The 24,700-nt window shown below is 40.2% G+C and overlaps 2 protein-coding genes across 6 annotated transcripts in view; both read right to left on the bottom strand.

Annotated features, from left to right (window-relative positions):
• LOC103625134 (cytochrome P450 2J2) overlaps window positions 1-16,567 on the bottom strand; it is a 36,462-nt gene extending 19,895 nt beyond the window's left edge. For 2 of the 4 annotated variants that reach the window (XM_017727002.1, XM_017727003.1), the window contains exons 1-9: window positions 16,317-16,566; window positions 15,157-15,319; window positions 14,070-14,219; window positions 12,185-12,345; window positions 9,574-9,750; window positions 7,385-7,526; window positions 5,430-5,617; window positions 5,121-5,262; window positions 4,315-4,472 (exon numbers count right to left, since the gene is read on the bottom strand). In XM_017727002.1, coding sequence (XP_017582491.1) covers window positions 4,315-4,472; window positions 5,121-5,262; window positions 5,430-5,617; window positions 7,385-7,526; window positions 9,574-9,750; window positions 12,185-12,345; window positions 14,070-14,219; window positions 15,157-15,319; window positions 16,317-16,487 — 1,452 coding nt within the window. In that variant the 5' untranslated portion in view covers window positions 16,488-16,566. Of the gene's footprint in view, window positions 1-1,067; window positions 2,476-4,293; window positions 4,473-5,120; window positions 5,263-5,429; window positions 5,618-7,384; window positions 7,527-9,573; window positions 9,751-12,184; window positions 12,346-14,069; window positions 14,220-15,156; window positions 15,320-16,316 lie in introns of those variants that run through there. The other 2 variants (XM_017727001.1, XM_008644536.2) reach the window with 2 other exon arrangements.
• Window positions 16,568-17,138: 571 nt separating this feature from the next.
• Window positions 17,139-24,700, bottom strand: part of LOC103625195 (cytochrome P450 2J6) — an 11,764-nt gene continuing 4,202 nt past the window's right edge. Inside the window, exons 5-10 of one of the 2 annotated variants that reach the window (XM_017726995.1) lie at window positions 22,883-23,059; window positions 22,577-22,718; window positions 20,978-21,165; window positions 20,605-20,746; window positions 19,912-20,086; window positions 17,139-17,221 (exon numbers count right to left, since the gene is read on the bottom strand). In XM_017726995.1, coding sequence (XP_017582484.1) covers window positions 17,197-17,221; window positions 19,912-20,086; window positions 20,605-20,746; window positions 20,978-21,165; window positions 22,577-22,718; window positions 22,883-23,059 — 849 coding nt within the window. In that variant the 3' untranslated portion in view covers window positions 17,139-17,196. The other variant, XM_017726996.1, reaches the window with a different exon arrangement.

Below are 24,700 nucleotides of genomic sequence, written 5' to 3'. Positions count from 1 at the left end.
CTGTCTTACCTGAGATACCAGAGTCACCCATACCTTGTAGCTGTCAGTCCAACCTGAATTTACAAGGCAGAGCTGATGCTCATGTGACTGCACCACCGAAATAAGCACTTTAATAGTGCTCAAAAAAGTTACTTCAAAAAGAATATAATATAAAACACTCCAATTGTTTTTTTTTTTCAATTTCTCTGTAATGCTCCTTAAAATGCAGCTTTGTAGAATACCATCATATCATCAGCTGACCACAGAATATATTCATATTATTAGCTCATCTCTAGTCTCATTTGCTGTATCTCATAAACTGTTCAGAGAAAGGGCTGCAATTTTGTTATCGTTATTCCTTTAACATTAGAATGTCACACTGCAGGACAGCAAATAAATAGTTCCTGGAGTGTTTGGCTAAAAAAACCACAGGCTGTGATTTCTTTGAAGATATTAGGAAGAGTTCATAAGCTTTTCACTAAGCAAAAGATATCCCAAACTCAGCTGAAATATTACTTCAAATTAGTACAGTTCATTGGGATTTTTTAGTCCAACAATTTCAATGGATTAATACAGTTTTAAATAACCTGTCTCAGAAATTCCTAGTGAAAAGTTCCTGATTTTACCACTGAGTCTCTTATTCAAGAATATCCAAAGTAAATATTTTAGCTCAGGACAGCAAACTTGTGTTTGAATTCTGGAGCTTTTAGAGGCATTTTGAGTCACTGCAAAACTAAAATGTATCCTTCTGCTGCAGCTTACTGCTCTGTGGAAACCATAATGATCAAGAAACAAAATCCCAGAGAAATGACCCAGAGAAAACTGTGACTCCAGGAAGAAAGGAAGGAGGGAATAATGAGAGATGCTGGAATAGGGTCTCTCTCACCTCTTCAGCTTTGTGACATTGAAACTACTAAGGAGAAGTATCCATGTTACGGCACCTTCACACTTTCACAAAGGTGATAAATCCAAATAAAACGGTCCTGCATCAAAGTTTCTTTGACTTTAGACAAGTTTGGGAATACCTCTTTCTTACCTTGCTGCAGACATCAGTTTGGATCTGGTGGCATCAAGAAATTAGGCCTAACCCAGGTCTGGTGCTTTTACTATCAAAGTCCTCAATTAAGTATTGAATAGTACCAGATGCAGGACAGAATCCTATTCAGTGTATCTTTCCAGTTTTACATGGTACTGTTCATACACATTTCCTGACGTTTCCATGAAGTTTTATCAAGCTTCAGACACACCACATTTCCACAGAGTTCGTGAGATAGTGTCAAAGCCACATTAAAGAGCAGTAAATTACATTAACAGCTTCTCTTCTGAAAACAGACCTCTAGCAATGTCATCAAACAGAACTAAGTAACTTTGACATTATTTGGAGAGCACTGACTCTGTTTTCCTCCCAGTGCTTACAATTTGATTATTTGCAAGATATTCTGAGAAGTGCAATCAGGCTGACTGATTTATAACACTGCAACTTCTCTTACCTTCTGAAGACAAGGAAATGTTTGACCTTTTCCCATCCTCCACAGGTTTTCATAGATAATTGCTAATAGCTCTGAGGTTGATACTGTTCCCCTAAGTGCCCTGGGATGAATCAGCTCAGCCAATTTGAAAACATCACATTTATCTAGCTATTTTCTAACTTCTCCTTCCTAACCTAGACAGAAGTCTTGCCTGAACACCAGTGATGTTGAATGCATTGGCCATTTTCATTGACAATAAAAGCCAAAAAAGCCATTAAGTTTCCCATCTGCCAGAGAGCCTTCCTGATATACTGCAGTTTTGAGAAAACACCAGTTTCCTTTTTCCTCATTACACTACTTGAAATACAGAATTTTTTTCTTTTCTACTTATATTTGCTTTGCATATAAACTTTCAGTGAAAAGGATGTCAGATGAGCATCACAGATTCATAAGGCTCTGAGCCTCTCCAAGAGCTACATGAACCCAAAATCTTCAGATTTTCCTCTCTGCATTTTCTGTATTTTCCTTTATAGCCAGACTTCCCCCTATATTCTTGAGCAGGTGCAAACACCACTACAAAAATGGAGCCTGAGGAAGATATGAGAAATAACATAGAAGCAAATGAAGAATATAAGAGAGAGGAATGAAGGATATGCGTGTGAGGGGGTGTCTCCAAGACACCCCTTAAAGCTCAGCAGCCTGATTGGAGGTGACACCACACAGCCAAAGCTGAGAGGGTTGGCACATACTTCATGTGTGGGAGCTGGGCTTCTCTCAAATCTACTCTCAGCTTCGTTGGCCTTCTGTGGCAGTATCAGCCAGGTTTTAAAAAGGCTTTAAAAGCTCAAAAAGACCAGGCTTTATTAGAAGATAAGCTCAAGTGACTCACTTTTAAAATAGGTCAGGCAGGAACAGAAATGCAAAGGCTCTGAAAAGCACAGCTCTCCCATCTTGGTGCTGTGAGCTTCCCTCTGACATCCTGCTGCTGCCATGGCTTATGTGCTGGGCTCTCATCCCCTGGACATTTCTGCACAATGGAATAGAAACCAACAACGAGCTGCTCCTGTCACAGGCACCAATAACCTGCCCAAATACGACATGCAGTTTCCCTCTGAAGCACCCTGTGTGTCTCCTCTTGCACACCTGCACAAGTGGTGTTTATGCCCTGTTTTGGGCTGTGCCATTCCTACTGGTTCAGGGAACTCAACCTGCTCTGGGTGCGTACGGGCTGTCCTGGCCATGATTCCATCCCAGGCTCATTTTTGAGCTTCCCTTTTGGAAGGATATCTGGGGAAGCACATGGCCATCAGGAGCGACAGCATCACAAAGAAGTGATGTTAGTGCTTGTAGGGCTACTGATGTTTCCAGCTTCATTTCTAAGCAACAATGACAGCTCCAACATCCCCAAATCACAGTGGTTTCGGCTTTGCCTTATCTTCCCATGCACACATGCAAATCCACACAGACTTTGGCATCAGTTTTTATCAGGGCACAGTTTTCTGTCACATAAAATGTCAGGATGTGCTCTTCCATATTTCACTAGTGCTATCCTGCCATTTAATTTAATAACAGCTAAATATCAAGTGGTTACTATTTTGATGCCGTGTTCCATCAGCTATTGAATTAGAAATAATGAGACAGGTCTAAATTTGTGATTCATGGTGAACTGCTGGAACTAATCTCAATCACACAGTGGATGACATCGAGTGATAACTGATTTAACAGATGATCATCTGTTCAGCTGTCCTGTCCTCTCTCATAGAAACAGGAACATTAATAAAGGACAAGTTCACTTACACTTTACACGACTTTTCCAGTCAATATAAATACTTAACGTAGGAACCAATTTTTAAATTTTCTACTAATTATAGATTATTTAATTGCATTTGATTCGTGTTTGTGTATATGGCAAGCCTTTGTGGTTTCAGGAAGCTAATCTGCTGAGGTGTTTAAAAAGTATCTTTGGCATTTTCCATGAACATTTTTCAATTTACCATCATCTGTAACCAAAGCAGGTTCCTCACCCAAAGTGCCCCTTGGGAAGTCCTTGCACCTGGTGTAGCAGCCTCCCAGTGCTGATCCTAACAGGAGTCAGGCATGGGAGCACACTGTTACCCTATTAGAAAAGACTTTCCAAAAACTGACTTGTCAGACTTTTAAAATGCTAAAAGTATGTGCCCTAAAAGAAATCTTCTCTCTGTATCTTCACTCTTCACCAGGTTTCAGCCTGCACATTTCCACTACTTGACTCAGTAATTATCTGCCAGGTTTAAAGATGCCTTACACATATTCTGCTGCATCAAATCTAGAAATTCTCAGTGAGCTGTAAGTCATCTATAAATAAAACCAGTTGTTAATTTTTCCTTCATATCTTTTATTAGTGACCATCAACAGAAAGTTGACTGAAATGTTGCTGTTGATGGTAGTGACCTCAAGAGGCACAATTTTCCAGGTATATTTTCCCAACTTTCTTTTGGAAACATGATAATGAATGAATTCATTATCAGAGATAATGAATGTATTTTTGAAGTCTGGCAGTCAGTTTTGTCATTTGCTCAGTAGTGTCACAGATTTATACCTGCCAGGCCAGACAGCAACTGCAAGATGCCTTTAGGGCTGAGAATGATGGTGTCCTACAGATCAAAAGAACTTTTACCACAAAAAAGATCACCTTCATGAGCAGGTAAGAGAGTCTAAATGAAATTATCTATTGAAGTCAAAAGGCGGCTTTTGGACTAGAAATTCAAATCCAAGACAAAAAGCATTATATAGTCTCAAGATATACATTCAGAAAAATAAGAAAGATGTCTCATAGATGGTCTGTGACACACTGCACATGTCCAGCCTAGCGTGGAATGGCACAAACCCTGTAGGGGTGGGGCTGCAGTGTGCCCCCCAGAAGGGGCTCAGTGCTGATCTTGCTCACGCCCTCGGGGAGCCGGAAGGTGAACGCCCGCAGCAGGCTGGCAAAGAAAATGAAGAGCTCGGTCCTTGCTAAGTGCTCCCCCAAACACACCCGGTGCCCTGCAGAGGGAAGAGGGGAAGGACAGTGAGTAAATAACCCTGACCCAACAGCAACTGTATTCGTCCTCACACAGTGCAAAGGTATTTTTGCCAAGTCCAGAATTTTTGTAGGACTAAATGCAACCAATGACGCAAAGCTTCATGTAATTCTTCTTTCAAAGAATTTTATCTGCAGCTATAGATAACCGTGTACCCCTTCTGCTCCCTCCAATTACCTCAAAGGCCTCATCTTCATTTGGCTGACAACTTTAGAGGAATTCATGTAAATGAAGAATAAGGACCTGCTTTTCATGGGGGGGTGTCATGTTCTGGTGTTGAATGCATAAAGAATCAAGAGGGCTGCTTGAAAGTGCTTTCCATATATATGTCTGGTATGAAATGAGTGCCCGAAATCAATAGCCACAATCATTAGCAGAGAATTTCCTTCCAAAAATAAGGCAAGTTAGATGTATATGTTTGTCAGGACACCTCCTATTTTCCATGTTATTATTTGTTCAGTAGAATATATGTTACTGAAAGTAACCATGTTGATTTAAGCACTGTTTTCCACAGAAAGATTTAGAATAGACAACTAATAGGTTTTTAATAGACATCTTCATTCTACAGTCCCAATCCAAACTGTTGATGTTTGTGCTGTAGCTCACTTACCTATTGAGAATGGTAAGAATGCTTCTTGGGCCACAAAGTTTCCATCCTTATCCAAGAAGTGACCAGGGTTGAACTGGCGAGGTGTTTCCCACTGCTCTGGGTCATACAAAGATGAAGCAATATTCGGAAGAACTATGGTGCCCTGAAAGGAAAAAATAATTCATTCTGTTCCTTGTTCACATTCAGACCACGACCTGAAGGCATCAAGCCCCCCTTCTGTTGGAGAATACCCTGGCACAAAGAGATTTTAATCCACACCTTGCTCTACTGATGCAGAAAAGGTCGGTAGCAACTGGAAAACTGTCTTACCTTTTTGAGGGGAAAGCCAAGCAAGGTTGTGTTCCTCACACACACCCTGGGCATGCCAACTGAGATGATGTTGCTGAAGCGCTGGATCTCATGAACCACAGCATTTGTGTAGGGCAGTTCTCTCCGATCCTCATAGCAGATTAACTTGGAGGGACCCAGAACAGCATCCAGCTCCTTCTGCACTTTCTCTGTGGAAAATATTCACTGTTTCAGGCAGAAAAACATATCAAGTGTTTTCAATAATTTCATTTTTGAAGACATTTCCCATTTAGAACTATGAGAACAACACCATAATTAATATAGAAATGTAAGTAACTTTTTATAAAGAAAATTAAAGTAGCAGGATGTTCCAACAGCTGAAATATATGAGAATTCTGCTTCTGGGTCAGAAGTTATTTGATCGCAGATTAAGAAAAGACATTTGTTGCTCAAATATTTAAAACTAAGTGTTATCTTACGACCACAAATCCAAGAGATAACAGTTTGGGTTTTCTTTTGCCTAGGTGCCTCAAACACCTACAGCCAGTTAGAACATTAGGCCCACAGCTCTTTGAAAACCAGGTGAGTCTGAGCCTTAAAAGTCTAATTCCTGTTAAAAGGAAATGGTTCTTACATAGGGTGTCTGTTAAGTGAAGCCATGCCAAGTAGAACAAGGTCCAAATACCATTTAAAAAATGGATCTACTGCTTGGTATCTGCCTTTTAATCAAGAACAGCATGTTTTAAATTACTTATTGCACAGGAGCTTTGGGAGCATTAACAAAAATAAAACCTTTGATTTATAAACTTCAAGAGAGGCAGTACACACCTAATAAAAATACCTTAGATTTTTAATAAATGATCCTGTGTTTTTCCAGGCCTTTTGAAGCAACAGTAAGATGCAGGGAAGTTCCTTCTGCGTTGATCAGTCTGTGCCCATTCACATCAAGCCTGCCCCGTGACTGCCAGCAGTCCTTCATTAAACTAACATCAGAGATTTAAGCACCTTACAGAATTTAAAATGTATATTCAGAAATATTTTTAAGTAAACTTCTTTCTGTGAAGAAGTATCTTGCAGAAGCACGTGACTACTTGAGAATCCAAGTAGTTTGAAGTAATCAGTCACTGCATTATATAAACACACATTTCTATTCCCAATTCAGTGATGAGGCAAAAGGCCAAACTTCTCCTTATGGTACAGAGTGGAACATTGTCACTGGATGTCACCACAGGCAAAGTATGAATGGGTTCAAAAAGAAGCCACCAATTAATTAAATGAGGACAGATATAGTGGTGTCAGCTCCTTCTGAGAGCCTTGATGTAATGTATTACTCAAGAAGCTCAGGAAGGATTACTCTGCACATACTCTGCTTTCCCAAATATGTGCAAGGCATCATATTTAGTATAAAATTGTACAGGTGAGTCAGTGCTTTCATAACCTTAATTAGAGTAAGTGATAACAAAACATGTGATGACATGAGATTAAACAGAATTTCTTCCCTGAGAGCTACAAGTTCAGTGATTTTTTCTTATTTTCATCTTTTTCCTCCATTTAAAATCCTGTTCTCCTCTGGGTATTTGCACATATTCTGCAACCTAACAGTGAGATTTCTGTTATCCATCATTAAACAGTCTTCTTCCTTTGGTTTTTATTCAGTGCTCTATGAAAGGGATTGGTGGTTATTTAAAAACTAGACTTAAAACCAAACTTCTTAAATACACATAAATGTAACAGAAGAGCCATCTCTTTCCTCTCCTGACTGAAACAATTTCTGTGACAAAAAATTCAAATACATCACAGACTTAATTTAATCCCTGGATCTACTGATGCTGCCTAGGGCAGACCTACAAGTACAAAAAGGTACTTGTGCCACTAGGCATGTATCAGTATCTAGGAATAATCTCTGATCCATGAAAATGTTATGACTTGGCTTTTCTATTGCATGACAGATATTTGTGATGTGTTTATCTATTCACCTTGGATGTCTGGATTTGCCACCATATAGACCAGGCCCCAGTTCAAAGTAGTGCTTGATGTCTCTGATCCGCCCAAGAAAAGGTCATTTATAGAATAAACCATGTTGTCTTCATTGTATGTTGACTTGGGTTCATCTTTGGACTGCAAATTATATGAAAAGTTAGAGGCTTATACATGAAAGTTAAGAAAAAACAGAATAGGATTAATTGTGATTTTATAACTGGTTCCAAGCTGCAGTGTCTTCTCCTTATAGGACAATACAGAAAGACTGCTAAGCAATGTTAGACACCACAGATGACTATCAACACAAAAACTAACATTTCACAAACAGACAAGCCGTGTTTATTCCACTCTTAATCATGAAGCTGAATCACATGTTAAATCACAGCTAGGGAAAAAAAAAAGGATTACTGGCTTAATGTGCAAATAGAGGTTAATTTAGAATGTTTCATAAGTAAGTCTTCCTCTAAAGATGTGTGCCAGTGTGTCATTCTTCATGTCTCAAGTCATAGTCCACAACTCAGTTGCTCTACCAAGCAATACAATGACCAGGCAGTGAACACTGGGCTGTGTAAAGTTCTTAACCTGTGGCATTCAGGTTTCTTCTACACAGCAAGGGCACAATGAATCACGTGCAGCTGTCTGGGGTTTTACAGTTTTCAATTAGGAGTGTGAGGATGTGTGTGTGTATACACTGAAATTATAAAAGAACACAGTTATGGTTTGGGGGAATTCATTGTCTACATTTAGGGAGGCTATGCTCAGGGTGTTGAACCTTTCTCTTGCCAGTGGAGCAATTGAAAAGAAGGAGGGATGTTTCTCCCTGCTGTAATATCATCTAATCTTTTTTTTATTGCCCCTGTTCATCTATTACAGACAGTTCAATTTTTTTGATGAACAAACTTGGATGATTTCCACCCAGCAGAGTCCCAGAAGAGCTCACTGAAACAATTTCTGGTATACTGATGTTCAAGTCTCATAAATCCTAGAACAGCAATGAAAAGCTTTAGAAGCAGTCAAATGCTTTCGAAGGCCAGGTGTGTTACTGTGCTGGTTTCAAAAAAAAATTTAAAACAAGAGGATCCAAGAAGCTAGAAGCCATTTAGGCTGACATCCACACCAGACATAAGAATATAGCAGCTGGTGTGGGAATTGATCAATAAAGAATTATCAGGGAGAGGTAGGTGAGTGCCTGCAGGTTGTGGCGCCTCTGTTGCTGCTACCAGCACATGACAGTGGTGAAGGGGACACTGGCTGTGCCTGCAGGACAGCACTGCCACCAGGAGCAACCATCACTGCCCCCTTCCTGAGGACCTTTGTCTCTCTGGGCCACCCTTGCCTTGCCACCCCCAAGTCACATCAGTCTCGTCTTGCCACTTCCTCCCCTTTCTCCTTTTTCTTCCTGTCACCAAGCAGAACGGGAGGAGGAAAATACCCTGCTGCAGTGGAGGAGAGGAGAAAGGAAAAGTGATTAAGTGGAGGTAGGAGTCACAAGGGGGAAGGGCAGCTGCCAGTCCGCAGATCAGGGCTGTGGTCCAATTGCCAAGAGATTTGTACAAAGTGATCTTGGTATGGTCTAGAAAAGGGAGAGATCTTGTGCACGACTCCTACAGCCCTTCAAAGCCCTATGGATTCCCACCTACCTCTACTATGCCTGCCTGACCATAATGCCTTTAGCTGTCCCAGTTCCTTTGTCTGCTTGGAACTCCACTGACCCTGGCACTTTCCTCTTCTCCAGCCTTGTCAGAAACACTGCTGACTCCTAGGTTATTTCTCCATAAAATGTTCTCAAAATCCAAATGTCCTCTTGCAAGTTCTCTTGGCAAACTTTTATCAGCCAAATATCATATCCAGAACATCCCACTCTGTCTTCCAAAGGCCTTCTCAGTTCTCTTGTTGTTCATTTAGTAATTCAGTATTTTTTCCTGGAGACCTTCAATCATTTTGCAACTTGTGCCAACTAAAAAAAAAAAAATGCAGTGTATTAACCTGCCCTTTAATGAAAGGATTGCAAGGTGCTGTGACATATCAATGATCAGAAAGCATTAAGGAAGGGCCTGGTCATTGGATTCACATTGCAATGTCTAAAAAAGTAAGAGACTGTGATGATTTCAAGTGGTTGGGTTGATTCAGTAGTCCATGTTTACCTTTTCCCCCATGACTGTGTGATTGGGCAGAACAAACTTACTTTTTCAATGTGATCCATGTAGAAGTCAATGAAATCCTGCAGTTCCTCTGGCATCCCGTGCTCTGTGTGCATTTGGATCTCTCTCCGTGTAAAGTTGCTCAGGACATCATAACAAGCCAACGCCTTCTTATGAGGCCCAGGGAGATGGCTCATCAGCCAGGGGAAGATTTCATAGAGCTGTGGGAGTGACACACAAGGGGTACTGCAAAGTCTCTACCATAAGAAAATACACTAGGAGGGCCTGCTACAAAGAGAGGTAATATTCATGTTAGCTTGGAATTAGGACCTCATTAATAAAATACCCTGACAAAGACTGCACTTAGGCTTTCAAGCTGCGAAAAGTAAACGATACAATTTCTAGTTTTGATGGTAAGATTCAGAGTTCTACAGGCTTTCAGCTTGATCACAAGCCAAATTAGAATTACTTTAACTAGAATGAACGGTATTCATCTACGCAGTTATTCATGCCTTCAATTGCTATGAACTGCATTCAGGCATTTTAAAAGTGAACTCCTGCCCTCCAGTGGAGAATACCGGGAGGGGAGAAGCAATAATTGGAAATTCCTCACCAGCATGGTGAGAAACCCAAAGCAAGGGCTGGCTCCCAGTGCCTGCTTTACAGGCTGGGTAACCCCCAAAATACTCTCTACCAATCGAGCTCTCAAGGTTCCTCCATGAAATTTCAAATATCTGAAACCCAGAAAAGCTAAGGAACAGCTACCTGACAATTTTGGGTACTCCCCTCTAGAAAGAAAGAAAGGGTTAGCTGACACAACCAGATTATTTTTTTCCATCTGTCTTACCATTTGGGAAAATCTGGCATGAGAAATAGTTGATTTCTACCTTTTCTGATAGCTAGAAAGTTAATTCTGGTTTCCAGCCTACATTTATGCCTGGATAATTTGTATATTCTTGTATCTGCAAGATATAATGTTCTCGTAATAGTTCTTTTCTGCTCAAAATATAATTCCATTGTTTATGTATCAGCAAAATTGTTATCCTTTCTCAGCCTTCATTTTGCTGAGTTCTTCTTGTACTCTCTTAATCACACCACAGAAAGAACATTCACTGGAGTGTGGTTGAATTAGATAGACTATACTTGTGTCTTCTTGGGAAATCAGTTCTTACAGTCAGACATCCAATTATCAATTAATGATTGTCTTATCACAAAAAAAAAGTTCTAGTCCAGCCCTTGGTAAATTCACATAGAACTTCATATCCCTTTTGGCTAGTTCCATCTCTGGTAATTTTTTACTTGCAAAATGTGTTCAGAACCCTTAGATACAACTGTGGTCTGACTAATCACACAAAATTGCCCAGATTACAGGCATTCCTACTCCCAAATGTCCACTCTCTCCAGCTACTCTGGCACTCCAGCTGTAACTGGAATTTAGCTGTCAGTATTTAAGTCAGGAAATGAGTCCATCCACCTTCCGGGGTACCAGTTGTGCTAAAACTCCTCCTCCATTCTGGAGAGGCCCAATCACAGTGTGCCCCTGTTCAGTGCCTGACAGCATGAGATCCAGGTAAGAAATGGGGATGCAGCAATATCCACTTTTTTGCTTATTACTGAGTACTCTTTGCATTTGGGAGGTGGGCAGATAGTGACCATCCCTCTGGAATGGTTTGAATCCCTGTTCTTATTTCCCAACAGTATCTTATTCACTGGACTAAATCAAATCAAAGCCAGGATAGGAAACAGAGAAGAAAAGGAGGTATGTTCTCTGTCCTAAAAGCAGGTCTCACCTGCCACCACTACACCCAACTTACAGGACCACAGCTAAATTAACCAGAAGGGAACCCAACCATAACTCAGTGAGAAGAATGCTCCATGGGATGTGGGAAGAAATCTGTATTGCAGGGATTGCTTATGGATTCTATATTAAAGAGTTACTCATAAGATGTATGGGACAACTTCAGCAGTGGAACCAGAACCAGAACTCCCAGGAAATTTTTAATTACATCTGTGCAAAGCAGGCCTCTAGTGTCAGGTGGATCCTTGGCTCCCAGATAACTTGATTGCGAAGCTTGCAGTTATATTTGCTATCTTAGCATTTCCTGCCTTCTGCTGCCTGTGCCTGGAGCTGCTCCTCACTCAGGGTGAAGGAGTGGAATTTCTCTGGGAAGTCTTCAAGTCTGTCTTACAGAAGAAATGGAGATAAGTAGCCCCAGGCAAAAAACTTAGGTATTTGACTCATTCCTCTCTCTGTTGACTGTGTATAGAACAGTGTTTAAACCTGGCACGTGAATCACACTTTCAGAACTGATATTTAATATTTAGGAATCATGATATCCAGTGCAGGAACCTGTGGTGCACATGGGTTGAGAAACCAAGTAACAATCATGACCCAGGAGAAGTCCATGAACCTGTGCCTTACTGCAAAGATTTAGGGGCAAACTACCACAGTACCCAAACACAGGACAACGAACACAAATGCCCGAGGCTGGCACGTGGAGCTTCACTATCACTCTTTGAGAGAGTGCACTGCCCAGTAAAACTGCGTGGGGCATCACTCACCCATTCTAAAACTTTTGCCTGACAGACAGCTCTTCAATCTGCATTTCTCACTCTCTGTCTTATTCAGAAAAATACGACAGATCATTCACTTACATGATGAATAAAGCTGCCCCCAAATTTGAAGAGATATTCTGTAGCTTTAATCAGCTCGTGAAAGGTCTCATCCTCTCTGGAGAAACGATGTCCAAACACAACAGCACAAATTACATTTGAGACAGAGTGGACCAGGGGGAAAGAAGGATCCACAGGTTTCCCTGCAACCACAATAATAAATGTCACTGTTAATATCTCCTGTTTTAGTGAGATCAGAGAATGTTCTAGGTTCCCCACAGAACTTTCAAGAAAGCATTGCATTTCTCAGAGAAGCAGCAATATTCTTTCAAAATTGTTGTATCAAACTGATTCCTCACAACCACATTGCAATCCCATAAGCCCAGGAATGTGTGGCACCCTAAAGAAATTCCAGATGTGTAAAATATTGCATCATATGATAGAGTAAATTTAGAGGTAAGGGAAAAAATTCTGTGCAAATTTGCTTTCTGGCAAAATCAAAATATGTCTCAGACATGGGAATGACTGAGAACACTATGGACAAAGGGAACCTGAGGGTAGAAGAGCAAGACGAGAGGCAGCTTTATTCAGCAAGGACACAGAGGCATCCAAGGCTACTGTGTTTTGTCTGACCTTGCTAGAGACGTACAACCTCCAGGAACATAAAATGCTGTAAACTCCTTTCAACCGATTGTGTCAACAATATAATAACTAATTTTTAAGCAGTTATTTGAAACCTAATCCCAAGAAAACTATTTTGTGACTCTGGAATATATGACCATAAATCTCTATTTGTGTATGCATTGATGCAACTGCCCAACAGCCAATCTCTCCTAGCTCTTAAACCACAGGATTGGGCTCAATCTAATTATTTTTAATTGATACAATGCTAGTCACAGCATGTCCTGATTTGTTGTGCCTTTGCATAATGATCAGCATTAGGAAATCCAACTCACATGATCCCAACTGGGTTGATCATGGCAGAATCTTGTAATGAAGACAAGATTCTAGTCAGTGCTTTACAGAGTGTGTGCAAATGGCATTACAAGGCTTAATTCATCAGCACTGATTTTGCCTCTTTATGCACCAGCACCAAATATGCCCTTGAGGCAAAGGACATCATCATCCTGGGCTGCATTAGGAAATGAATTGCTGGCAGGCCAAGAGATGTAATCCTTCCCCTCTCATTAGCACTGAGACCCAGCTGAAGTGCTGATTCCAGTTCTGGAGACCCCAGTATGAGAGACATCAGCATATTAGAACAAGTTGAGCAAAGGGCCACAAGGAAAATTAAGGAATTGAAGTATCTGACGTGAGAGAAGCTGAGAGAGATGGACTATTTAGTCTGGAGAAGGGAAGGCTTAGGGAGATATCTAAATATGTATAAATACCTGGTGGAGGGGTATAAAGAACATAGAACCAGACTTTTCTCAGTGGTATCAGAAGAGGCAACAGGAAAAAATGTAAATACATTAAACTCTGTATAAACACAAGAAACATTTTTACTAGAGGCCTCCCTGAACAGTGGAACTGGTTACCCAGAGAGGTATTGAAGTCTCCATTGCTGCAGATATTTAAAACTCAGCCCTAAGAAACCTGCTCAGATTAATCGTTCTTTGAGTAGGGGTTAGACTAGACCATCTTCAGAGATCCATTTCCACTTAGGGTGTTCTATAATGTAGATAATATATAAGCTCCAGTTTTTCTTCTCAATTTTAGTAGTTTTGTTAATAATTTTGAGCAAGAATAGTCTCCTTGAAAACTCAAGAGGGACTGGGGGCTTTGCATTTTCAGTCCATTCCATATAGATGTTGTAAGACCCTGCGCACTCTCTTGTGCCCTAAGTTTCAGGATAGGACAGAGAAGTTCATGCACTAAAGACATCAGACTAATGACAGAAATGTATTGATATTTACTGCAGAGGTACCTTTCATACTTGCAAAGAAGTCTACCAGGTAGTGGGCTTCCTCTTGAACTCGATGCTCCAGACCTCTTTTCCCCAGACCAAGGTTGCGCAAAGTCCTCAGAGCAAACCTTCTCTGCTGTTTCCAGGTGTGACCAGTTGCCAACATAATTCCTGCATCCATTAAAGGAAGAGCTCTTTATCATTCTAATATTAATCGTAGACAAAGACTACGTTAAAGGATTTACTAAGCCACAGAACATAATCATACTCTTGCATTGCCTGTGAACACAAAGGCACCAAGGAACAGCTGTGACCTGTAATCATGTTGGCAGGGCTGAAATGGGCAAACTCAGCTGGGTAATAAGATGACTTGCAGGATTAAGTTTGATCCCAGACAACCAGATATCTCAGGATATCTCAGCTGCTTCTCTAGATGCTCTTTGTAGTGGTTGTCTCACACTCTGTGCTATACCTGAATCAGGGTAAGGATTCTCCATGAAGGGAAAAGGGGAAAGAGTCCACAGTCACTGCCCATGGTCAGGGAGAGAAGTTCCTGTCTGCAGGGCAGGAAAGTTCGGTATTTAGGCTTTGTGGCAGGCTTTGGGAATTTCTAGTGTGGTTGGTGGTATGAAACCTACAGCAAGATTGAAACAGAAGCACACTGAACGTCTAGGTGCAACTGTGCCAGCAGGAAGATACTCACAAAAGGAGGGGAATGGGAAGAAGGTCCCACTGTCAAGCTCACTCTTTGGTGGAAAATGTCATAGTGGGAGGCAGCTTGTCCAGGACAAAGATTTGGGTTGTTTCCTGCTTTTCCTCCATTTCTCTGTGGCACAACTTACCACTGCCTCATCTCGTCACCTCTGAATCTGCCCCAGTGAATATTCCACAGAAGGTATTAGGAATCCTTTTCCTCTTGCTAGTATTTTCCTCCTGCTACTTTCCAAAAGATATTTCACCTCTCTATACCTTGCAGTTCACCTGGCAGTCATTCCTGACAGACAAACCCTGCCTCTGTGCTACCTCTGAAAGTGGTCACAAGCCACAAAAGAGCTGCAATTTCTCAAGATGACACTTCTGTGCACTATTTATGTCAGGAAATTCTCACCCTTTCCTTTGGCCATTGCTCTGAAAAAAGGGGACACCAGCCTCCCAGAAACATCTTCAGGGTGCGTGGTCATGCCATCCTTCACTGCTTGAAATCCATTCAGTACAACCACTGGGGCCCATCCAAACCATAAGGTGAATATGTTGCCATGAGTTTTTGCCAGCTAGAGATGGGAGATGGGAGAGAAGCCAGGAAAGCACAGATGAAATCCCACACACTGCAAGCAGAGGATGAACCTGTTTTTGCACTGATTACCAGACCAGCCCTAAGGTGGAGTGGTGTTCTCCATCTTTCCCACCAGACTATAATTATCATTTTTCAGGAATGGCTTTTCCAGCATTCACTGCTGGAAACACCTGTATATTCCCACTTTTCAGAGCCACAGGCCTATGTCAAGAAACATTATGTACCTTTTATTACTGTATATGAGCCAAGACTCAGTTCACCATGATTCATGGATAAAGGGTAATTTCTATTTATTAATTTATTTCAAGAGGGTTTCTATCATTGGTACAAGTAAAGTAGCACAAAAGAACACAGAACTGTGAGAGGAGTAACTAGCTCGTAGAGACTGGACCAGTTACTTTCTGGTTTTCCTCCTGTCTGTTTTTGATCCTGTCCATATTAACAAGCTCATACACACAGAGTGCAGGTAGGTATCTATTTACTGCTCAAGCTAGAGAGTCACAGAAAAGAGCTATAAATCCATGCTGTGAAAGTAATTTTTTTAATTGTATTTTTTTCCCTAACTCCAAATCTGATATACGATCCCTAGATGTATTTAATCCTAAATTATATCAATTTTCACATGAAGTCATCAAATTTAGTGGCAAGGGGTGATAGAAGGATATCAAGTTTCACATGAATTTCAGTGAAAATCAGTGTTAAAAGGGGATAGGTTTAAACACCAGAATGACCTTCACACATTCAGAAATTCCAATACCAGGTTTCTTAGCTTGGCAAACTACTTTACACTGTAATATCCTTTTCTTATTTTGCCAATCAAACCGGCAGTTCTGAACCAAACCAAGTGTGATATCACAGTGGCCAGTTAACAGTTACAGCAGTTTTAGGAGAGGATGTTTTCACATAGCAAACAACATGAGAAAGGAGAAATCACAAAGACTTTTAGACAATTAGGAGTATCTGAAAATAAGTACCTTCATGAGGAGATCGCGATTAAACTGAAAGTTCAGCTGTATCAGTGTCCCAAGGACTGGGAGAGGGACTGGTCCAGGAGGAAACTGTCTCCGTGCTCGTTGCAACTTTAAAAACTGCGTAATTAGAAGAAATGCAGCCACTGCTACAAGAGCTTGACTTATGGTCAACATTTTAGCGTCTGCCTTTACCAGCTTGCCTTTATTCAAAATTGTCTGCTGAAGCTTTTAAGGCTGGTTGCTAAACCAGTTTTCCTTAAGAGCTTGAATTCATGTAATAACTATTCCCACCTCTAACCCTCCCTCTTTAATATCAACCACTCCCTTTTGGTTCCACTTACTACATTCTCATGCTTCAGCATATTAATAGATGCACACCCTTCTTCTGCTTCTCATCCAGGTTATACTTATCCAGTATGGATCACAGGATTTGTAGGAATGGTGTCTTAAAAGACTGGGGCCAAGGTTTTCCAGGCAATGTAAATACACATAAATTCTCCATCTAGTTTTTCTGAGACAATTTTGAATGGTATGTGTTCCTACAAATACTCCAGGAATGCTTTTAGAAAAGCAATAGCCATACATACAAATTAAGCAGGCAAATGTAAGTGGATATTAGATCTTGGAGTTTTTAAATTGGTTTGTATATATTCCATGTACACGTTATATCTAGTAATGGCAAGGCTGATAGAAGTTAAAAGCCCACATTTATCTTAAGACACATATACAACTATCTAATGCTTAATACAAAAAGCAAAATTTGTTACACTTTTTTAAGTAATTGAAAACATGACTGGATTAATATATGACCTCACTTTTTTTCCTAACCTGTTAGCAGTAGGTAGCCTCAGGGAGGGTTTTGTCTGCTTCTGCATTTCCCTGTTCAATCTTGACATAAGGTGGATACCCTATAGGATATTTTGAGAAAATCATCAGAAAGTATGTGAGATAAATAATGCATATTCATAAAGAAAGTACATATAGTATTAAACATACAGATTAAAAAAAATAATAAAAATATGTGGGAAACCTAGTAGGGATCTTGAGCTACAACCAGAATAAAGAGCCCCAGCAAGAACTAGTCGTGACACGAGTGTGGATCCTTGGGAACTTGAAAACAGACTCTGCAGCCAAGGCTCTTTGCCAAGCCTCAACACCAGCAGGAACCACAAACACAGCACCAGGGGAGTTCTCATGCTGCAATCAAAACCATGGAAACCTCACAAGAGAGATTCTGGGCACCACATAACAATGACCATTGCAGTCCTGTGTAACAGATCCAGACTGAAATGCTTCCCTGTCAAAATTGCCCATCCCTTGGGAGCAAAGCAGTTGTAAAAGAAACATGTTTTCACTAATCCTCTTAGAAAATTGCCAAGACTTGTGCAGCAGCTCGCTTCTTGAAAGCTGAGTTTGGGATAGAAAATCTTTCCAGATTTTGTGGCTCTGGAACACAAGGACCCTTGTCCAGAAAGAACAGCCTGGAGTCGGCCAGCCCACAGTTTACAAACCTCGAGGGCAATTAGCCTCCAACCACAGCTCTTTCTTACCACTAATGCATAACTGGTTAATGTGTATTAACCAAGGGATGTTTGTAGGTTTCCACATAATCTTTGTTTGTGTACACTAAAAAGCTGGTTTTTTCAAGACAATCATTTCTAATTTATCTCTCTCCTTCAACAGGGAAAATAAAATTCTCTTTGAAAAGAAATTTGATAATTTTTGCCTGCCCGGTCTCCAGTGTAATCTCACAAACTCTGCTTCAAATTCCCCAATTTATCAGAACTTTTAATTTGTAATCAATGTTATACATTCCCTGTTCTTTTAGATATTAGAAGATTTTCCATCTAAATTATTTGTCATCAGAGAAAGTCATTTTTATCCAGTGGAAGTTAAGCCCCAGTGCCTTCACTCCCCAAGTCTCACACCTTTAACCAGTGTTCAGCTGGAGCCAGCCTGGAATATTTTTCTGTCACACTGGAAAAGGAAGATGACTGTGGGTTAGTTCAGATCTGAGGCATGGGATTCATCTTACTTTATTTGACAGAAAATGTATTTATGAGATAGCCAAGGCTCCATTTTCTTAATAATTACTTAATGCAAGCAGCAGCAGCATTTCTTCACCACTATCTACCAGCTATTCTTTAGGATTAGCGATTTTTAACCTACTAAGGGAGAGCAACTGCTGCCTCTCCTCCTGGATCCAGATGGATACAAATGAATCATTCTCTTACCAGTGTGGAGCTACCGCCAGGGGGATGTTTGCAGGTCCAGCATGAGGGGACTTCATACTAATCACCTACCTGCCAGAACATGCTGGACATGGGTAGAACCATCCCATAAAGGTAATCCTGCAAGGGAAGAAACTGCCAACCCAGGATTCATCCTGTGTGCACATCCCTGCCTGTTAGACTGGGGTGCTTTGAAACACAAGGTGGGCAGAGGCACCTGAAACAAATACAGCTGTGATAATGATGTCAGTCCTGGAGATGGCACTGTCAGCTAATCAGAGTATAAAAGTAATCCTTCCCGTGTTGGCATGCAGTATCCAAATTGTACTTCATACAAGAAGAATGTATCCCAATGCCATAAAATAGAATCCCTTGTTAACTGCCAGTAAGCAAACCAGCAAAAAACATCCACTTTTGCCAAGTCCTAAGGCACCTGGCTCATAAAGGGCTTCCAGAATTCTTCAGGAGTGCCAAATCTGCTCTTGGTCATGGTGTGCTAAGTGAAGTCATCTAACTGTGATAAAGAATCCATTCAACAGAATGAAAGAATAAATGAAGCTGAATAAATTACTGGACTACCTGGCATTAAGATGTTCTCATGTTGCTGGCAACCAATGGGCTCATAAAAAAGGATAAATTATCAACACTCTGTGACTGCTCACTGTTGTAATTTGTCTTCCAGTCCTTGTTCTTTGCTTGTGATATGAAAAGCTCTCCACAACTGCCTGATAAAGCCACTCTTCTGTTTTCATCTGAAGGGTTGAAAGGCTACCTGGTTTAGTGAGTGAAACCCTGAACTGTTTTCCCAAGTGACAACAATAGAGTTGTATACAACAAGCTTGCTCAACAGAAAACCATATCATTCAAAGGGAATGTTTTCTCAGGTCATACTGTCTGCCTCTTGAAAGCTTCCTTGGAGAGCTTCTTTTACCTCCTGCACCCACTAATATCCCAAGACAGACTGGAAGACCTCTGAGCCTATCTCCACAAATGCAACTGTGGCTTATGAGGAAGAATCTTTATTCATGAGCCTTCCAATTTACAGACCACGCTTCAAGATTTTTCTCTGTAAAACCTCTTTCCAGTTGATAATAAATAAGTCCCACTTCTAATTCTCCCCTTCATGTCTTTATTTGTTACACATCAGGAGAAGTTTACCAATATTTTCCAAACAGAAAAAAAAAAAATAACAAAATAAGAGCCCTTTATAATTATTATCCTCAGGATGCAACTGTCTGTCAAGAATGTTTCAGGGTAGTGATTAACGAAATGAAGAGGAAAGCAAAAGTCTTAGGACATGTAAAAAGGAATTCACGTACAGAAGCAGTTTTACAGAGTAACTCTTCCCCGAATCTGCCATTTCCTACCGAGGAACGGCACAGAGCTGGTAGGGAGGTGGCTTCATTGTGCTCCCAAAAACAAACTTGGTGTTGACTTCCTTCACTCCTTCTGGCAGGGTGAATGTGAATGCCTGTAGCAGGGTGGAAAAGACAATAAAGAGCTCCATCCTTGCCAACAGCTCCCCCATACATACACGGTGCCCTGTGAAGAAAGAGAAAAGGCAATCAGCCAAAGGATTTCTATCATGCCTCCCTTTCTAACCTGCTTCGGGTTTTGCTTGTTTGCTTGTTTTCTGCAGATTTTATCCTTTTCTCCTAATTTTGTCATTTAATGATTCTTAACTGAAAGGCTGCTTGTATTTCCACAAAACGTTTTGATCTGTATTTACAGCAGGCAGCAAGACATTATAGAAATTGTCACCAGCGTGGCATAGTTAACATCTACAGTCTTCCCAGCACCATGTATTTTCCTGCTACTGCTTTGATAGCTGGATCTCTTCTCAGAAAGAAACTGGATCTGTCTTCCAAGAAAGACTTTTCTATGTGTCCTTCCTTCTCTTCCAATCTTTTCCATGTACAACTGGACTTCTCTCTTCTTGGAGATCTTTGAAACAGTTTGTATACGCCCATTTGTAGGTGCCTTCCCAGTTATTTTGGGGAATGAATGGATCTGAAGTTGTTTTCACAAGGAGTAAATAAATCTCCATTCAGGGCACTTACCTATAGCAAATGGTAAGAATGCTTCTCTGTTTACAAAGTTTCCATCTTTATCCAGAAAGTGGCCTGGGTTGAACTGATCAGGTGTCTCCCATTTCCCAGGATCAGCCAGAACAGAGTCAATATTTGCTAAAACCATGGTGTTCTGAAAAAAAGGACCAGTGGCTTCAACAAAAACTAAGACTATAGAATCTACTAATATTTAGGACAAAGCACACCATTCCTTGTGAAAGTCCATCCACAGAGACAGTCATACCTTAGAGGCACTGCTGGAACAAGAGGTCATGTCCACAGTCAGGAAAAACCTCAAAAGCCTTTCTAAAATCATCTCACATACCAAAGATCAAGTACATTCAAATATGCAGCACATTTGTACCTTTGGAACACGATATCCCAGCAGCTCTGTGTCCTTCACACTCAGTCTGGGCAGTGCAATTAAGAGTATGTTACTGTATCTCTGGATCTCGTGAATTACAGCATTTGTGTAGGGCAGCTTTTTCCTGTCCTCATAGCAAAATACATGGGAACGACCCACAACAGCATCCAGCTCCTTCTGGACTTTCTCTAAGGAGGAATATTCAGCTTTAAATATAAAGCAGTCAATCTATAAACTCTATAGCCACAATTTTTCCTGTTGTTTTTACAGTCAGAATGGCATCCAAGCAGATGAAAAAGATACTTTATAAAAAAGAATGCCTTCAAATCCCCATACAGATGACCTGAATAAGATTTGACATTGAGGTTGTTTATAGGTTGCACATATACTTTTAAAATAACCATAGCAGATGAGGTCATTCTGTAAGAATATGTGGGTTCCTGTTATATTTACTGCTCTAAGGTAATTTATAAAAAGACTTTTATTAATATTTATTTTTACAGGCAGGGAGTCAACTGGAAAAAAATATTAATTGTGTATTAGGGGAACAATTTAGTAATTGATCAGGGATTGTTCTTCATTTAGAAACACATAGATTTTGCTTGTCATCTACAAATGGCCTAACTGCTATTCTGTAATTACTTGCCTTGGGAAGCACTTATACAAATTAATTTTTCCCAAGGACTACTTCTTTTTACTTAAAATCCCAGCTGAAATGGTAATTTGTGATTTTTTTTTTTTTTACTAATACTACAGACTCTATCATTGCAATTAGAATTACCCCCATGAAACTTAAGAATGTGTTAATATATCCTGAGAAGATGAAAAATCATGTGAAAATTCAGTATGTGCAACCCAATCTCAAGTTTTAAGTCTTTTGATGGTAACAAAAGTGGGAGATCCTTTCTCCCCAACACTTCCACCATTTTCTACTTGCCAGGCTCCTGCTGTGCCTGGTACTCAGCTTAAGCTCTCAAATATGAGGGCTTGAAAGTGAGTTTTGTACTTTCTAATCCTTTCTGTCTCGCACACTCTGACTCTTTTTTTGCAGTCATTTTACTCTGACAATGTGTGTCTCTGTTCTGTGAATATCATTACTAGAAGCACACATTTTCAAGCTACACATCCCCATGGTTTTTTCTATCTATTCATGTGTAGATATTTCTGCTTGAAAGTTTAAGCTTGATGGAATAATCCCACGTATTAGAAACCTCAGACTGTATTTTATTTCTGCCACAAGAGGCCAGGAGACAAGCAAAGAGTAGGAGTCAGGGATTTAAAAGGATGGCCCAAAGACTTCTCAGTGAAAGTCTAATCATTATTGTCTGTGGAGGGGCAATGGAACAGTTTATCTCATCTGAGGCTAAAGTCCTCCATCTGATTAAATTAATCACATCCTGCATTCTGTGTAGATCTCCTAAAAACAAAACCTGGAATGATTTCCCTGTATGTTAGAAAGGATGCAGCAAGAAACAAATGAATGCAGTTCACCTGATTCATACTTTAATAATTAGTTCCTCTACTTTTCTTTGAACAGGCACTACCACTATTTGAACTTGTATCATTGCTAGAGTTGCAGACCTCTTTGGATGTACTTACCTTGAATGTCAGGATAAATCACCATATAGAGCAATGCCCACAGTAAAGTGGTGACTGTCGTTTCTGTACCTGCTACAAAGAGGTCAGTAACAGTCTGGATCAAATTTACTTCATTATAAGTAGCCTCAGGATCTCCTTTAGTCTGTAGGTATGAATTGAAACAAAAGTAATGGCACACAAACGAAGTAGTAAACCACCTGGAGAAATCATACCCTTCTAAATTTTTATTAGACATCATTATAATCAAAGGAACACTTAAAACCCCTTGTTGTTAGTGAAGTGTGAGAGAAGTTCAGAGGTACTCACTTTATCTATCTCATCCAAATAGTAATCAATAAAATCTTGATTTTCATCAAGTTTGCTTTTTCCTTTGTGACTTTCAAGTTCCTTTGCTAACAGACCATTCACAAAATCTATGCAGGACTTCACCTTTTTAACTGATGGCAGAAAAAGACCAGCAAGCCAGGGAGACAACTCATATATCTGTAAAAGAGATATTTTAGATATGTGATATTACATATAAATATGTGGTATTTAGCAAACTAAATTAGAATCCTAATACAGGCTTCTGAGTAGTGGAAAAAGCAAATGAAAGACTAATGACTGAACCTTCAACATTAGACTGAAGGGATAGTGCCTATCCCATGATTCATTAAAACCTTTCTTAATTCTATTTTTCTCTGGAGCAAGATCAAATTTTCTCTCAGTTTCTCAGTTTTATACTATATATATTATTTATATCTATATTTGGAGATTATATAAATATAAAAGTGATGTATAAAGAATAAATGAAATTGTTCTGTACCCCAATTCTTTGCTAGGCTGAACTTTGCTTGGCTGAACCAAGAATCTCCCATGAAACGTGTCCCTGTTCTCACTTTATCCAACACACATATAATTTCTATCTCATCACTTAAAAAACAGGTCCAGGCTGACTTCCTCGACACATCTCTTAACTGAAAATACCCAGGTTTATTTTCTTACAGTAGGATACTGAATGCATGGGGATTTTACTCACATTCACCTTCTCATAGATAAGAAGCAAATAGATCACATCTGTGTGATGTGCAAAACAACTCAATGACATAGAAATTGTGGGTTGTGTGGATTCCCTCCTGTTTGCTCATTGTTCTAAACATATTCACCTTCTTTTCCTTATACTCTTATAAAGCCACATACCAGCAGAAAACAAGTAAAACACTTCTTACATCCATTCCATTCTTCTACTTCATTTCACTTTTTCCCTGTTTTACAGATTGCATCGTGTCCTTCCAGTTACAGAACTACTGCAGCTTAAATTATCCATTAGGCCATAACTTCTGCTCTCACCTGTTTAAGAGGCAGCTGCATTACAAAGATTTATGTCCCCACAAGCCTACTCAGATTCCTGGCTCTATTTCTTTTTCACCCTACTGCATAATTTTCCTTAACACTACCTGTCCACTTACCAGGAAAACAGGTAAGTGCAGCCCATCATTAAGGGATTGTACATCCCTGTGAAAGCACTGTGGAGAGTGGTACAGAATGAAATGTTGGACAAATGTTTTTGTTGGCTGCGGACACACTATTACGATGTTAAAAAACAACTTGTACTGAGAGCAGTTTGGAAATAGCTGAACCTGTGTCTACCCTTGATTAGAAGGTAGCTTAGGAATCATTTCACCAGCATCTTCTGGGATAGTTATTTTATTAAGTAATTTTATTTTAGTTTATCTACCAAAAGTATCAAATTAGTCCTCAAATCCTCCAGGACCTTGCTTACAGCAGTTTCCAGTTAGTCTAAGATGGTGGAAATCATACAAGACACAGAATTGGATGAGTTCCAGCAAGTTCTGCAGAAGCAGCTGCCTCGTGCATGGGTAAATTGATTTTTTTAGGACTATACACAGTACTGTGGTTCCCTTTCCTAAATGATTCATGGTAAAACTGCCCCAGTCTGAGGCCACCTGCTCTGCTGCTTTGGCAGCTGCAGTCACAGCTGCACATACAGAAGCAAAAGAGAATTTTTCTCTCCCATGGACCAGATGCAAAGCTAGGCATTGGAGTCTTGAATGGAGACAGATATCATCTGGCAGCTAAAGGAGAATGACTTTGTGTGTCACTGTATTCTTGTAAGGACGTGCA

The sequence above is a fragment of the Corvus brachyrhynchos genome, unplaced genomic scaffold, assembly GCF_000691975.1.
Source record: "Corvus brachyrhynchos isolate BGI_N302 unplaced genomic scaffold, ASM69197v1 scaffold162, whole genome shotgun sequence".
NCBI lineage: Eukaryota > Metazoa > Chordata > Aves > Passeriformes > Corvidae > Corvus > Corvus brachyrhynchos.
The sequence above is the reverse complement of the archived record's forward strand: the minus strand, read 5'-3'. Positions and strand labels throughout refer to the sequence as shown.